The 15,663-nt window shown below is 46.5% G+C and overlaps 1 protein-coding gene across 3 annotated transcripts; it reads right to left on the reverse strand.

The window, feature by feature from the left end:
- Positions 1-315: 315 nt before the first annotated feature.
- Positions 316-3,619, reverse strand: LOC133901704 (bZIP transcription factor TRAB1-like). Of its 3 annotated transcripts, XM_062343160.1 has the most exons (5): positions 2,487-3,619; positions 2,125-2,196; positions 1,951-2,015; positions 1,603-1,632; positions 316-686 (listed from the first exon to the last, which is right to left on the reverse strand). In XM_062343160.1, exons 1-3 carry the CDS (start codon positions 3,363-3,365, stop codon positions 1,959-1,961), a joined length of 1,008 nt encoding a protein of 335 aa, XP_062199144.1. In that variant the 5' UTR covers positions 3,366-3,619; the 3' UTR covers positions 316-686; positions 1,603-1,632; positions 1,951-1,958. The 3 variants fall into 3 exon arrangements, 2 of the variants coding, with proteins under 2 accessions (XP_062199144.1, XP_062199142.1); XR_009906757.1 differs by lacking the exon at positions 1,951-2,015 and having other exon boundaries at positions 2,026-2,196; positions 2,487-3,618; XM_062343158.1 differs by lacking the exon at positions 1,951-2,015 and having other exon boundaries at positions 2,487-3,617.
- Positions 3,620-15,663: the final 12,044 nt, after the last annotated feature.

Consider the following 15,663-nt stretch of genomic DNA (forward strand, 5'->3'; position numbering starts at 1 on the left):
CGAATTTTTGCTGGTAGTTTAGACACCTGGTAGTTTATTTCACTTTTGGTTTGTGGCTAGAATGAAAGTATGATTTTTTAATGCGATACCAAATAAATTCAGTTGTCTAAAAAATTGACTGCAATTCAAATATATTGCAGTCGAGTTTTGACTTGTAATTTGGGGTCCAAAAAGTGACCGAAACACAAAAATAAATCAGTTGATTTTTCTGGTTCCAATAAAATGTGTCGGATTATGTGTCACTTTGCTATCAGCTGAAAAATTTGACTGCAGTCCAAAAAAATTTAGCTGAATATTAGATAGAACAGATTGACGGGTGCAAGATGTTTCTTGGTTTCTTGGAGCACATTAATCTACTTACATCCATCGACCTCTCAAGTCATCCAAGCTCTACATGATGAAGCTATTCTTACGGCTTCACTTCTCTACTACACGGACTACACGTACACATGCTGGTTCTTGATGCTACTAGTACTACACAAGCGGCAGAAGGAAACTAGCAGCACAACGATGTCTGACTCTGCTCATCACTGGTTTACAGCAGAGAAATTATGTACAGAACACAAGCGCCGTTGCAGGAATGTGGCAAGTCACCTGCTATTCGATCATCACCACGGGCCAGTCAATGTTCTTCGCAGGCACAGCCGTTTCTTCCGGCCAAATGGGTCCTTCAACATTTCTGGTAACTGTCAGCAGTGAAACAAGATTGAAATCAGCATAGCAAATGATACCAATATGCTCGATAGCCTACTCCAGATCGACCAGAGAAATCTTGCAAGAGAAAGAAGGCTCCAAGAACCACATAATTTGGTTTATCAAACTGATCGGTAAGTTACTCGAGCTAGCCATATATACTTCTTTTTTCAGTTTTTGAGAGGGAGCCACTTATACTGTTGTTGAGTCCAGAAGTTCTTAACGAGATGAAATACTGTCCATGCAGTCTGATCATGCGATGCACTGATAAATCTACACCATGCACAACAGGCATGTACTGCAGTCAGAAGTTCCGAAAGTGTTATATTGATGAGTAATGAACAAATCCTCATAACGATATGAATTTGCAGACTGAGCAGTCTAGAAGGATAATGAAACGTATTTGAAGTTATGTTGACTAAATGTGCTGGAATGAAAGAAGTTCTGCAATAGTAAAGCAATCCCTCCCTAGAATCGAACAAATCCTAGAAAAAATCCTACAAAATTACCAATTTAACAAGTGGTTACTCAACTAGAGTAAGAATTGACAGCATTGCATTTACCAACATTGCAGCATGATGAAGGAATGAATCGAAGTCTCATCATAATTTGTTTCAGCAAGACAAATAATACTCGGCCACACACAAGGTGAAGAAAGTAAGTTCCAAATACTCGGATTAGATCGAAGCCAAGGAATTGTCTTGAAGCAGCTGTAATCCAGGTTTTCTTCACACAATTTCTTTTCTTTTTCTTTTTTGTTATTTGTAAAGTAACACAACAATTAAGTAGCAGACTATAGTATAAATCTCTAGATCTTCTATAAACTTTTAGCAAACGATAGAAAACATCAAGCTGACACGCAAGTCAAATATAGGAAGTTTGACATTGACAAACGACAAAAGCAATTACCTCGTCCTTCTGTGTTCCCTTCATCTCAGCCTGCATGGTGAAGAAATGAATGATCAGTACTATGAGCACATTCAAAGAATAGAGATGTGTGCTTGTTATTAACAATGCCTAACGCATTCTAGGAACACAGGGTCACTAAGTTCAGGAAGTGTGAGCTGGATATCAAGCCTACGCTAACAATGTTTTTTGTTCTGTGAAAATGTTCACTAGAACAATATGGTCCATGATGTGCTGACAGATGCTTATATTCTTGATATACCCAAAAATATACAGGGTGCAATTTGAGCGCTGTAGCACATGAATACTATACTCTAGCAATCACCCTGAAAATAGATAGTGAACATTCACCTGAACTCTCAGATGTCATCAACATGGATAAAATGAGCAAACAAGGAAACAGTGGGGTCCACAAGCTGAAAATACCAGTTTCAAAACGGCTAAGAGAACAAATGATCCTCAAGAGGCAATGTACCAAAGTAGCACATTTAACATCTGCAACTGCAGTGTTTAGAGAAAAACCACCTGTTTCCTCTCTAGTTCCTTATTCAGTTCCTTGAGTTTCTGAACTTCAGCTTCCAACTCCATTGTATAAGCCTATCCAGATAAAGAAATTGTTACCGAGATAGGAAAGTTGAGAAAAAAGTCTGCTTTAGAAGAACACCAGTACATTAAAAAGGAAACTCAGGTTACACTGGACACTGACTCTGCGTCTCCGCTTATACTTAAAATTAAAATTCACCATGTAATGACTAGTGAACAAGCCCAGGACATTGAGTTACTACTGTAGATGAAAAATTTCCACTATCTTCCACAAGATTGCAGTCTTGCAATAACACATGGCATTATTAGTAAGACATGCATGAATTCAGTACAAAGAGTACGACCTGTTTGCGCGCTCGGGACCTGGCTGCGGACTCCCTGTTCTTGATCATCCTCCTCTGCCTCCTCTCCACCACTTTCTCCACTCCGCCGCCATTCCAAGTTCCCCAAATCGTCCCCTCAAACGAATACGGCTGTGGCTCCGTCGGCGACGACATGTCGCTGTTGCCCGTCCCGCAAGACTCAAGCTGGTTCACCGCTGTTTGCACAGCCATGGCGCTGCCCACCATGCCCGCAGCCCTGGGCATCAGCCCATTGCCCATGGCCAGATTCCCCATTCCGACAGGCGCAAACCCCAGCGCTGCAGCGGCGGCGGCGTCGTCGGCACCCGGGAAGTTCCCGAAGAAGGCAGAGCTTTTAGGGACAACAGGGACCGGCCGCGGCGGCAGCAGGGACGGCGGCGCAGGGGCGGGGTTCTCCCTGACCACGCCGGCTCTGACCAAGAACTCCTCCAGAGTCATCTCCCCGAGCGTTGACTGCCGCTGGGGCTGCTGCCCGCCGCCGTGCGCCCCCTCCCGCGGCTCGTCCCGCACGAGGTTGCGCCACACCTCGTCGACCGTCTTGGCGCTGAGCGTCCGGGGAAGCGTGAGCGATGAGCCCTGGCGCTGCAGCGGCGTGGGCGGCGCCCCCGCACCCGCGCCCGCGGCGGAGGCGGATGCTATGGCCTGGGTCTCCTCCGCGGTCCAGATGCTCCGAAGCAGCTCGTCCATGTTCATGGAGCCGAAGTCCTTCCCGATGCCGCCACCACCGCCGGCGCCGGCCCCGCCGAGCGCGCTCTGGAACTCATCGAACGTCAGCGAGTAGACCGACCCCTGCCTCGCCATCGGCGCCTCCGCCATCGCCGGCCGGCGCTGCGACGACGACCCGCCGTTCTTGAACTCCATCCCCTTCCTTCTCTTCACCGATCTCTCAGCATCAAAAGGCAGTAAGGCACGGACACCAGGAGAGCTCGGAGTAAAGAAGCTCAAAGCCTCAAACTGCTGCGAGTCACATGCCTCCTGGAAAGGCTCGAGGAGCTAGCTTGGTTGTTACCGGTGAGGGGTGTGCGGTGACCTGCGATTGCGAATTATGCAACGGAACGGGTAAAGGCGGTGCAGAGGATCCTGGTCGCGGCCTCGCGGGGGCGCAGTGGAGCGGGGAGTGCTCCGTCGGGTGGTTAAGACGTGGCGCGCTCACACATCGTGGTCTCCCACAGTGCGACCGGTCAACAATTAGAGCGGACCACGTGGAGGCCTTGGCTCCGTCAGTTGTCCGCGCTGGGTAAGTGCCATGTGGGTCCCCTGTCGGCTTATCTATTTGTGGGACCCGGTGTTAAGTTTGCTTGGCGGGACCAGGGAGGTAGGTTTCCCTTCTATCATGGATGACTCATCAAGTCACAGAATTAATATGTATGAGTTAATTTACGGTGTTGATAAATCAATCACTTCGATGGTATAGATATCTTCTAAAGCGTATATAAGTTTTTTTAAGACTCCGTCATACTCAAATGCTCGAGGAAAGGTATTATAGTTTTAATTCTGCGAATTAGTCGTTGCTTCAACGGCTCTAACAGATTGTGAACACCGGATGATTCGGTATCTATAACAGTATAAATACCAGACTGTCCGATGTATACAGCAGTAGTGTCGGTGTAAAGAATATCGGGGTTTCCTCGCGGATGGACCCACGCTAGTAAAATATCAGTAGGTGCTGCATGCCACGTTTTATCAGGAACCGTGGTCATCCCGCGCGACCAGTCAGTAACCGCGCGACTATCCAGCGACCACGTAACCAGAATCTCCGACTAAGCTCCGCGAACAGTCCCCAGTCGCAGGAGCAAACCCCGCGACCAGTCTCCTCTGGTCGCGGGACAGGTATGTGTCTAAACAGTCTAATCACAATAAATACTTTTCACTTGAGTATTTCCCTTCCACAGATCCTCTTTCTGGTTGTCCACAGCGTGGTCGGTGCAGAGCTGTCGTGTCCCGTCCCGTAGCATTAAATACTATGAGACGGCCTAACAGGCATAGCAGGAGGTCTTTGCAGGTGCGCGGGTGGCGCGTGGGGACGGGATAGGACAGTCTGGGCGACCAGGATGACGCGGGCGGTGGAGCGATGGGACAAGCTCTGTAGCGCCGTAGAGCAAATGTGATACGTCTGCTCTTAGTGATGATGGGCCTAGGTGGGAAGTTTTAGCTAAGCCTGGGTCTATGTCTTGACTCACGTGTAAATCCTCTCTCCCTCTGATATATAAAGGGAGGAGTGCTAGACTTGTAGAAGGAGAAGGGGAAAAAGGGACTCGGAGGGGAAAAAGGCTGAGAAGACGGCTGGGCAAGAACATGATGTAAGGCTATTACCCTAATGAAAGCCTGAACCTGGATAATCCCCGATGTTCTTGAGTTGCACATACACAAACAGATTCAGCAGACACCATCCTGAACAAAGATCACGCACCCACTGTCCAACATACCTTGGAATCACTGTTAGGGATTTACCCTTGACATTTTGCACGCCAGGTAGGGGGGGTGCGTTTTCGAGTTCGGGATTCAAGTTGTTGTAAGGCGTTCTTCGTTGGGTACGACCCAGATGGAGCCGATATGTCCCAAACTCAGGACATTGGATCAGGATCCGAAGGCTCCAGGAGGCAGCTGAGGCATCCATGCTCCTGGCGCCAAGGGGAGCTCACGGACCGCAAGCTCTGGGGAAACAGGTTTCTTCGGTGGCAGCCCCACCCGGAGGATTGCTCACCACGCAAGGATTGCCACCCCCAGCCCTATGACATGAACCGAAACCATCGAGCAGGTATGATTCGATCCGGCAAAAGAATATCGGGGAACTAATCGCCTGTGTCATTTCTCCGAGCAGGTTCAACCCAAGGACGAATAGAAGGGTCTACACCTCGAACTTTGGGCACGAGTAACGACCACTCCCCATAGGGTACTAGTAAGGAAGGCAGCTTACCAGAGTCTCAGAAATGTAACCCTCTCTCTTTCCCGATACTGACCACCCTTCGATCAGAAGGGGGAATCCTTGTCCTACCTTGTAGGATTTCAAAGGGTCATGGACGCGATACTGGTCGCTAAGCGGGGCATGCTTCCCCCTCGACCAGGAAGGAGCAAACACAGGACCATGCATCATCAGGTACATGGTTCAATTCCATTTTTTTCAGTTATTAAATATGAAGCGGAGTATGAGGGCCTCTTAACCAGAACACGAGCATCACCCATACAGACATAAACACCTACTAGCGATGAGGGACTCGCTACTAGGTGTAACCCCGCCGCCAAGGGGTCTTTAGTGCTCGGATCGAACGATGGCGACATACCACTCTAAAGTGAGAAAGTTAGAGCAACGCTCCATCGACCAGGAAGTCACACATGTCCCTCGCAAGGACTTCTTCCTTGGTCGATGGGCTGGCCCGTCTAGCCTCTTCTTGCGAAGTTGTCTTGGTCGGAGTCTTTGAGAAAAAGACTCACACGGCCACCCGCTGCGGTTTTGGGCCGAAGTGGAAGGGATGCTCCGCTTAGAAACAAAACACCAGAGACAACACCTTTGGAGGCAATGCCTCCCTCGGCGCCGTCGACCTCAGGTGGCCATTATGTGGTCGCCCTGCTCGATTCGGGTACGACCTGGATGGATCAGATCTCGGACTACCTTCAGAATCAAGCAACCCCTGAAGACGATGTGTCAGCAGAAAAGGTCATGCGGGCTAATCGCGAGAATCCTCCTTGGTAGAGTGACGCCTCTATCACCAAGGGAGCAACAACACTTTACTGAAGTACATCACTCAGGATGTGGGGAGCACAATGCTCCATAACATCCTCGGAGGCAGACGTGGAAGCTGGACCTCCCACCGCCATCCAGGATGCTCGCGAGCAGGTGAAAGGCGCGAGTCATGCTAGCACCACGACCGGAATACCAACCTACCAGCCTGGGCACTGCAAACCATACCACTCTCTCGACTTTTCGCTGTCTAGGGGCTGGACGTCATGGGACCATTCTCTAAAGCTCCAGGCAGTCCTAAATTCCTAACCTTAGGCACGGTCGTGACCACCACGTGTGAAACTGGTTGCAGGTCATTGACGACCTCTAGTTTCCTGGCCTCACGCGGTCGGGTTTGCCGGGGTGGTCAGCCGCCGATCATACAGCTCGCAGAGCCCCAGCTCTATGTATGAAGTTGCTCAAAGATGAGCCTGTTTGTCTATTTTGCAAGATCCTCTGGACGAGCGTTAACATGACTTGTAAGTTTTTTCAAATTAAAGTAATCAAACTCTTTATGTTATAGGACTCCATGGACAAATGCAGTCTCCCGCTAAGTTCCGAGATTTGTTTAGCCCGCTCGCTCGTATTGATGGGATGAGATCCAAAGCTAACCCGCTACCACGACGACAGGGTAAAGGCGCCCGAGGGGTAACGACCACAAGGCCGCAAGTCCTAAATCGGGTCGAGCGCTGGTCGCCACCGAAAGGCTCGTCGTGCTAAGGGTTTCCCTCAGCGCCAGGAATGTTGCTTGCGAGCGGCTTGACGCGATCCTCCCTAAGCGATACAGGCACTCCGAAGGCTATTCATCACCCAAACACAGAGAAGACCCACATAAAGGCCAAATGCCTATCATTACAAAGCCCAGGGGCTGGTTCCAAACAAGCCTACGACATTCCTCCTAAGACCCAAAAATACCCCTAAGTGGGTCGAATCGGACGGTCCAAAGACAGGAACGAACGACATACAAAAATGAATCAGCCCGGGCATCGAGTTCCTTCGTGGTCATCCGAGTACCCTCAAAACTAGCGTCGACTGCCGGTAAGAGGTCCAGGTCGAGGAAGTGGTCGCTGACGCAGGCAAGGGCCAGACAGGCGCTGGAGATTCCGACCTCGAAAAGATGGTCTCCGACGGTCTCGTGAATCCTCTGCTCAAGGTCAGCTGCCTCCTCGGAGGCTGCCAGAAACCACTCAACATGACCGATCACGGTGTTCCCAAGGGTCAGACAAACCTGGACGCCAACGGACCGAAGAAACGAGTCAAAAAGGGTAAAAGCTCGATTGAATTGGTCGTAGAACGCCACTCGCTGCTCATCGCGCTCCTTGGTCAGCCGCTCGAGTTCTTTTCGCACCGCATAGAGATCTTCCCGGTAGCGGCGAAGGCGGTCATAGAACTCCTCCCTCTGCTGGGCGCTTTCCCTGGTCGCCCGTTCCAGGTCCCTCTACGCCCCGAGTAACTCCTCCTAGCAGGCTAGTAAAAAAAGAAAGCGCAAGCTAGTGTCAGCCAATCGAACCCTACTTGTGTAACCTAGGACCATCACGCAGTGCGAGTGGTCGGTGCAACGCACCTTGAAGGTTGCTCAAAGTACTCGCCCGCTCGGCCACAGACCCCCGCACATGTCTGGCCGCCACCTCCAAGGATTGTCGGTCGGAAGGGTGGTCGATGGATATGGTCGGAGATTCGATGAGAGCGGGGGGGCCAATCGGCAGGGCGGGGGAACAGTTCGAGCGAAAGGCTCAGACACTTCAGGAACTCTACGACCACAACGACACAATCTTGTCAGAAAATAAAGGCGTGGGGGCTCCATTCAAAAAATGTTACATAAAGGTTACAATCGAGGTTTTTACTCCTCGACGGCCTCCACTCGGAAGATGGACATCAAGTAGTCCACTGCCCCCTGGCACTCCCGCTGAAGTCTCTCCTCGGCCTCTGGCCCGGCAACCGTGGTCCCTTCCCGGACCAAGTCCAGGTCAAAGTTGGGGTCACGGCTTGAAAGTGCATCTAGGCCCCCTAAGTGGGTTTTGGCTTATTGATGACAAAACGATTAAGGATCTAATATATTTATCTAAGTCATGAACAGGTCTAAGTCTAAATTGAGAAGATATATGACGTTTGATGCCCTTCGAAAATAAAGGAGAAGCAACTAGGAGTACTCAATAGGATTTAAATTCATTTATTTTTGAAATTGAGTCTAGGATAGCCGCTCTATTAAGAGGGTTGTATTTGATTGCTTGATTAGTGTCTCAATGCTCAAGATATCCTTTAGAACCAATAAGTTGAGAGACACACTCACCCACGGACACCGGATTGTTTTGCAAAGTTCACTGAGTCCGGAGTCTCCGGTGTTCACCGGATACTCCGGTACTCAGTATTTAGTCCGAAGTCTCCGAGATAGACTCCGGCAGAGGGTGCTCGGTTCCGCTTTATTTTTGTTGAAAAAAGACCGGAGTCTCCGGTGTTCACCGGTAGTTGGTGAGTTTTAAGGCCGGAGTCTCCGAGGGAGACTCCGCTAGAGGTCGATCGGTTAGGCATTTATTCTTTTTGAAAAAGACCGGAGACTCCGGTGTTCACCGGATACTCCGGTAGGAGAAAATGTTTTTACCAGAGTCTCTGAGGGAGACTCCGGCAGGGGTGTCTCGGTTAACATTTATTCTTTTTGATAAAAGGACCGGAGTCTCCGGTGTTCACTGGATACTCCAGTACCTGGAGAAGCCAGAGGGTCCGGCAAGTCTCCGGACTTAATCTAATTGATAGCCCTGTCAGGACCGGAGACTCTGGTGTTCACCGGAGACTCCGGTAATTTAACAAAATTGTAACGGCTAGTTTTGACACGTTCTGTGACCGTTCTGACGCCGTTTTTGGATTTGGGATCGGATACTCCGGTCAGGTCTGACAGAATAGTAACGGCTAGTTTTTGAGAGAGAGCTATATATACTTCCACACCCCTTGGCATTAAATGCTTGCTGTTGCTGGTAAACTCTAGACTTCTTGAGCATTCTAAGAGCATTCAAAATCCATCCAACCACCTCTAGTGCTAAGTTTTGCAAAAATTTAGTGAGTTTGGGTTTGGAGTGAGATTAAGCCACTTGAGCATTGAGTTCTTCCTCGAGCATTCGCTGTGATCTTTACTCTTGAAGCTTTGTGCTTCTAGACGGCAAGGTGTCGCCCGTAGAGTACCCAATGTTTGTGGAGTGCCACGGGAAGTTTGTAATCGACTTCAAATTGAGTAAGGAAATTCTAGCTTGATCTTGGTGGTCGCTAGAAGAGGATAGGGTTGGAAAAGACTCGGCTCTTTGTGAGCTCCTCAACGGAGACATAGGCACTTCTTTGTGAGGTGGCCGAACTCCGAGATAATCTCTTATATTCTTATTTGTGCAATTTACTTAATCACGTGGATTTGATAATTTACATATAAGTTACCTTAGTGATCATCTTGCTAGTATTAACTGTTGTTCTAGCTTTGTGATATCTAGTAGATATAGCTTCACCTTTAGATTCTAGCTGCTCGCTTTAATTTATAGTTGTTCTTGATTTCCTGTATAGACCGGAGACTCTAAATTTACAGATCAATGATATATATATACCTAAAATAACCATATTCGCTACAAACCCAATGTGGTCAATGCCTACTGGACTGCTACCGCCTTCCCGTCCTACCTAATTCCATCATGGCAAGCACCCTACCTGATGCCACCATGGCAAGCGCCACCACGGGGAATGTCCCTGCCCAACACCCAGCTTCTCCTTGCAATTGTTGTATTCCCTTTTCGTTTTAAGGAGGACGAGCCATTTGCAAGATGCAGAGGGCTATTGGCTGGTGATGGCAGTTTCTGATTCCATTGCATAGGTGTACCAAACAAAATCGGTATTATTTTACATTATTTTCATTCCTAATGGTATCTGATACCATTTACGTTTATATTTGCATTCTTCAACCAAACACCACCTTAGTCGAATAAGCTACTTGGAGGAATAAGAAAAGATGTAAACCATGATCACACATCCACGCCCTCAACTAGAACGTGTGTTGGAGATGAATTCGCCCCATTATCATACATCATAGTGGGTACCACTCACCAGGAATATGGGACAAATCTCGAGAGATGCCGCCACACTCTCCGCCGTGCTTTGCCACTCGCTGCCAAATGCAGACCAGTTTGCTGGCTCAAGCTATCGAATTAGATGTCAACAACCAAAACTATATACTGATTAAGACTGATATGAATATAGCTAGGCGACGGAGACAAACACTCGCTAATAAGTAGATACTGTAGTGGTGAGACTTGAGTGATATAGCATTGACACAACGACCTCAACGGATTCTGTCAGTCGGACCTCGACGTGGTGATCGGTGGCGGGGGCTCAGAATTTAAATTTAGGTATACATACTACATTCTATATAGCTAAAAAAATTCGAACAAATGCAGAAATACACAAAACAGTATGTCAGCTATACTGTATGGCAAAAGTTTCATAAAATCACAACTCATTTTTGTCAACTAAGGCTCTGATGTTTAAGCATCCGTTCGCTAGTCAAAAGGTCCAGTCACTGAAATCACCAGTTATTCAATCTCACAAACATTTCTCTGTGCATGCTTCTCAACAATTCTAGTCGACTGAAGCCTCAACATCTCTGTTCTTCAGGAATCACGATCGCGAAACAAACTCGCTCCAACAGTCAGTATAAACAAATGGACAAAGAATTTTTTTCAACAGGCTCGAACAGTCAGTATAAATCACCAGTACAAGGCTGGAGCTCAATGTGACAAGTAAACGAGCATTCTGGCTCCAGCAAGGTATGCTTCCCCTGGTTTGCTTCAACTAAGCTCTACATGGTATTTCACATATGAATGTCAATTGTCACAGGCATTTTATGTCAAATCTATTAAACCACTCAGAAAGTCAGAAGTTCAGAACATTTGTCTGGTGATTGAATCATTGGATGCTGATGATTGATGAACTTCTATGCTGAATCATTGAAGTTCAGAATATAGAATAATCGCTGCTGACTGCTGATGAGTGATGATTGATGAATCTAGTGATTGAGTGATGTACATGAGCATGGACATCAGGACATGAAGGATCCTCCATCATTCGCTTCAGCAGCAAGTATCAGAAGTTCCGAACAACAGTGAGTCAGAGTCAGTGATTGAGTGATGTACCAGTGCCGCCGACGCCCTGCCTCGCTCACGCCCGCGCTACAGCCGACGCCCGCCTAGCTTGCGCTTGTGCTGCCGCCGCCGCCGCCCTCCATCTCGCCACCGCCGCAGTGTGAGTTGCCTTGCCAAGTCAGTGCATGGGCAGGGTCGGCACGCATCAACGCCGTGGCCCGTGGGGACCGACGTGGGCGTGGGCCGTGGGGAATGGGGAATGAGGCATCGGAGGAAACGTGCACTTCATTGCTTGCAAAGGTCAGCCCTCTTTTCACCAAATTACAAGGTATTTTTCTAAAAAAACTCTCACATATTACAAAGGCTAAGGTCTCATCTCTCTTTTCCTCTAAAACCCTAGCATATAAACTTAAGTGGTTGTTCTAAGCCTTTCACACAGCCCTACCACTCTATTTATAGGTATAAAGAGGTAGCTTAGCCCTTAAACTTTCTTGTTCCCAAAATATAACTCTCTTCCGATAGTCTCCTACCTACCACCGAGGCAGTTTGGTTCATTTTTCGCTCCATCCATCAAACTGTTATGACGCCTTCACGACTTAGCTTTGCCTCGACACAAGCTTCACAAGATGCAACGTGCCCTCCATCCTTCCACAATTTTGAGGCCAAACCGTGAAACCGTCTCGCACGTTTTTCTCAAAGCGTAACTCGCTACCACTTGCTTTCACCTCAAGTAAGTATCCCAATGTCGACAGGTCTACTTCGTCTTATGATCTTGACCGCTAACAATTATCTTCTGCTACCGATCCCTCGGACGACCTTGTCACTTGCACCGGCATCTCCTTCGCTTGACTTCGTCAACACGTCATCTTCATCATTCCTTCCAAGCTTTGCTTGACCTCCATGTGCACAGCTATAATCACCCTTGACTCCACCCGGCCCTCTCGATCGCCCGACACCAAGTACCCCACTTGGCTCCGATCATTCCGCCATCAGCCGCTAAGTTGCATCCATCACCTACACAATATTTGATAAGCACACACATATCTCCAACTCCATTATAAATTAGTCCGTAATCAAAATCCTCAATCAATGTATCTCAGAAAAAATTGTGAACGATAGATGTTCCGGCGTTGTCACCTCCTCAGCGCTTGATCATCCGGCGTGTTCAATCCAGCAGACCGGCCATCTTACAACCCTTCTGCAAGAAATGCACCGGTGTACACTTCATCCCATCGTTGAACTATTCGGTGAGTTCACTTGCACCAGACCATCGTTCTGCAACCTTTCTGCAAGAAATAGTCCGACGTTCATTGCTCTCCATCATCGGACCATTCGGTGAGTTTAAGTTCACCAAAACCGACTTGCAACCTCTCTACAAGAAATGCTCTAGTGTGTATTGTTGCCCATCGCCGAACTGTCCAATGTGTATTTCAATTTCTACTTCTGAGCTGAAAAGCTCTAGCGTTAACCTCGTCTGAACGCCGGATCATCCGGCGTGTACAAAATCTCAAGCGCCGGATCATCCTACGTGTACAAAATCTCAAGCGCCGGTTCATCCGGTGCGTACAAAATCTCAAGCACTGAATCATCTGACGTGTACAATTTTTCTAGACTCAAAGACAAAACACACCAACTCTATTTCTCTCTGTAACTTTTGTTAGTTATGATCATAATTGCAACACATATATATACTCATGCAATCCACAAATAAACAAACTAAAATAACAATATTGTTAATCACTTATCATATATAAATCAAGACATATTTCAACTTGATTTCTCAATAAAACTAAAAGACCGCTGGTTAAAACAGTGTCCAGATATGAACACTAAGAGAAACATCGTCCCGACGTGGACGCTATTCCAAACAGTGTCCCTACCTGGCTGGTCCAGTCACCCCACCACAACCATCTGATGTGTCGAGTAATAATAGCCGAAGTTAGTTAACAACCAGAACCACCGAAGTTCTGACCCTTCCTCACAAACCGCATCTCTAATATACTACTCTAAATCAATCGGATTGTAAAGGTAATGGCCCTATATGTTGTCTGCTTTCCCTCGTTTCTCCATCGATCTGCTCACAAACCGGTTGAGTGCAAATCTCGGTGTGGCTCGACGACAACCTGTACGCTATAGAGGATAGCGTCCACCTTTGGACGCTGACCACAATAGCGGCCAGGTCTGGACACTGTTACAGACAACGGCCTTACTAGTTTTATAATTCCTAACCCATAATTACTACTGATGTAGTTTTGAATTACTTGTTTACTAATAATAATAATAAACCATATATATATATATATATATATTAAATAGTTATTTAATGTGTGGTCGAGAGCCACCCGAATGACCTGGCCACGCGTCCCCACTCTCACCAGACCTAACACTATGGGTCAGACACTTATTTCTAGTGAAATTGTTAAACATTACGGTCTAATCGATCAACCTTCCTGTTTTACCATTGAGAGAATCTTATTACGGTGGAATGTGTCACCCTTCCAGTTCAATTGACCAAATTTTTGGTTTAATAGTATGGAGGGACTTTATTCCGGTTGAGAGCAAGTTTGTTCCGGTGGGATGGTCTTTTCTTACGGTTCAGTTCATAGTCCGATGCGTGGCTATCCAAACCTTTGAATTGTTGCAGGAAATATATCATCACATTACAATAATTGATTCATTTCATTACCGGAACCATTTAGACTATATTTACCAAGATTTAATTAACAATTATGTAACTGCTTCTTCAAATTACCAGAATTCTAAGCATAAAATGCAGAACAACAATTAATGTTTAAATGACCCAGTATCATTCTGTTTATTTTCGTGTGAAATTCCATTTTATTTACATTTTTTATAGTAATTTTAAAAATGCAAAAATTATTATGGTAACTCAAAATCGGATTTCGGTTTCCTCTTTAAAATTATTGGGAATTGCGCCTCATTGGGCGGTACCATGGGGGGTTATCAGTTGTATATCCCAAAATTTCAGTTGGGGAATCTGAAAGAACAATTATGTTTACTAGAGGGGATGAATAGACGTTTTTGCAAACTTCGACCACTTGTTCAATAGTTGGTCTAAACTTGTAGCGAAAATAAACTAACAGATTTTTCACAAGTGAAAAACCTAAATATGCTAGGCTCAACTAGTGCACAATCACTCTAAACAAATGTAAAAGGTACAACCCTATGGAGACAAAGATTATTCAAATCTAACAAGATATGCAAGAATAATCGAAAGGTCCACACCAACTGATTGGATGTTTTGATACTATTCATCGGATGTTTTGATACTATTCATCATATGTTGGTTTTGTTCATCGGATGTTTTGTACTGTTCGTTGGATGTATATATATATATATATATAGCTAGATTGAATCTCACGAAATTAACTCAATATGAATACAAATAAGCATACAAGCAATTAAATTAATGTAATGCACAAGAGTAAGAAAATACAGAGACAAATGATTTATTATCGAAGTTCGGATATCCACCAATATCCCACGCCTCCGTTGAGTAAACTCGATCACACTTGAATCGGATCTCTTTCAACTCTTTTCCTCATGAGGTTGCACACATGCACTCTTCATCTCCACTATAGCCAACCCGTCCTCCACTCCGGAGATGGTGAATTCCGCTACCAATTCCAGGCATTCTCACAATCTTCACTTGAGGAGATCGTCAGCAATCCACCACCAAGCCGTCTAGGAGACGATTGTCTCCAAATGTAACAAACTCTTGAATTTGCACACGATCAATGCCAAATGCTTAAACACACGCAACTAATGCGCCAACCGTGGACTAACAAAACACCACACCACTCATACCTCTCTCTCTACTCATTAAGCCATAAAGGCCTTGAATATCACAAAGCAATCCTAAAGAGAGAAGCACTCGAAGGTAGAACACCAAGTTTCAACACCTCTCAAGCCTTTGCAAGCGCCAGAAAAACAACTTCAAACCCCTCCAAAGACTTGCCCTCACGCAAGGAGGCAAAGGGGTATTTATACTGCACTCTAAAAAACTAGCCGTTGGACAGACTCTGCACTGATCGAAACATCTGATCCTTCGAATCCCAATGACCAGATCTGGTAAAAACAACACATCGAAACATCCGATGTTTGGATCGGAACATTCGATCCAAAAAACAACTCAAACCCAAGATACCTATATTTCTTAAAATCGGAGGTTCCGATACATCAAAACATCCAAAATCACATCAAAACATCCAAAATCAGCACAGCTGATCCTCTGAAAAATGCCGATAACTTTTGATCCCAATATCCAATTTTAGTGATCTCGGACTCTATGGAAAGCATATTCAAAGGGCTA

This window comes from Phragmites australis, chromosome 20 (assembly GCF_958298935.1).
Source record: "Phragmites australis chromosome 20, lpPhrAust1.1, whole genome shotgun sequence".
Classification (NCBI taxonomy): Eukaryota; Viridiplantae; Streptophyta; class Magnoliopsida; order Poales; family Poaceae; genus Phragmites; species Phragmites australis.

What these genes read in the sequence shown, in the direction of transcription:
- LOC133901704 (XM_062343158.1), bottom strand. Translation starts at nt 3,365, where the DNA reads ATGGAGTTCAAGAACGGCGGGTCGTCGTCGCAGCGCCGGCCGGCGATG. An exon ending in GGTCCCGAGCGCGCAAACAG is followed by an intron (nt 2,197 to 2,486) that starts GTCGTACTCTTT and finishes TTATCTGGATAG; the next exon opens with GCTTATACAATGGAGTTGGA. An exon ending in AGGGAACACAGAAGGACGAG is followed by an intron (nt 687 to 1,602) that starts GTAATTGCTTTT and finishes CACTGCTGACAG; the next exon opens with TTACCAGAAATGTTGAAGGA.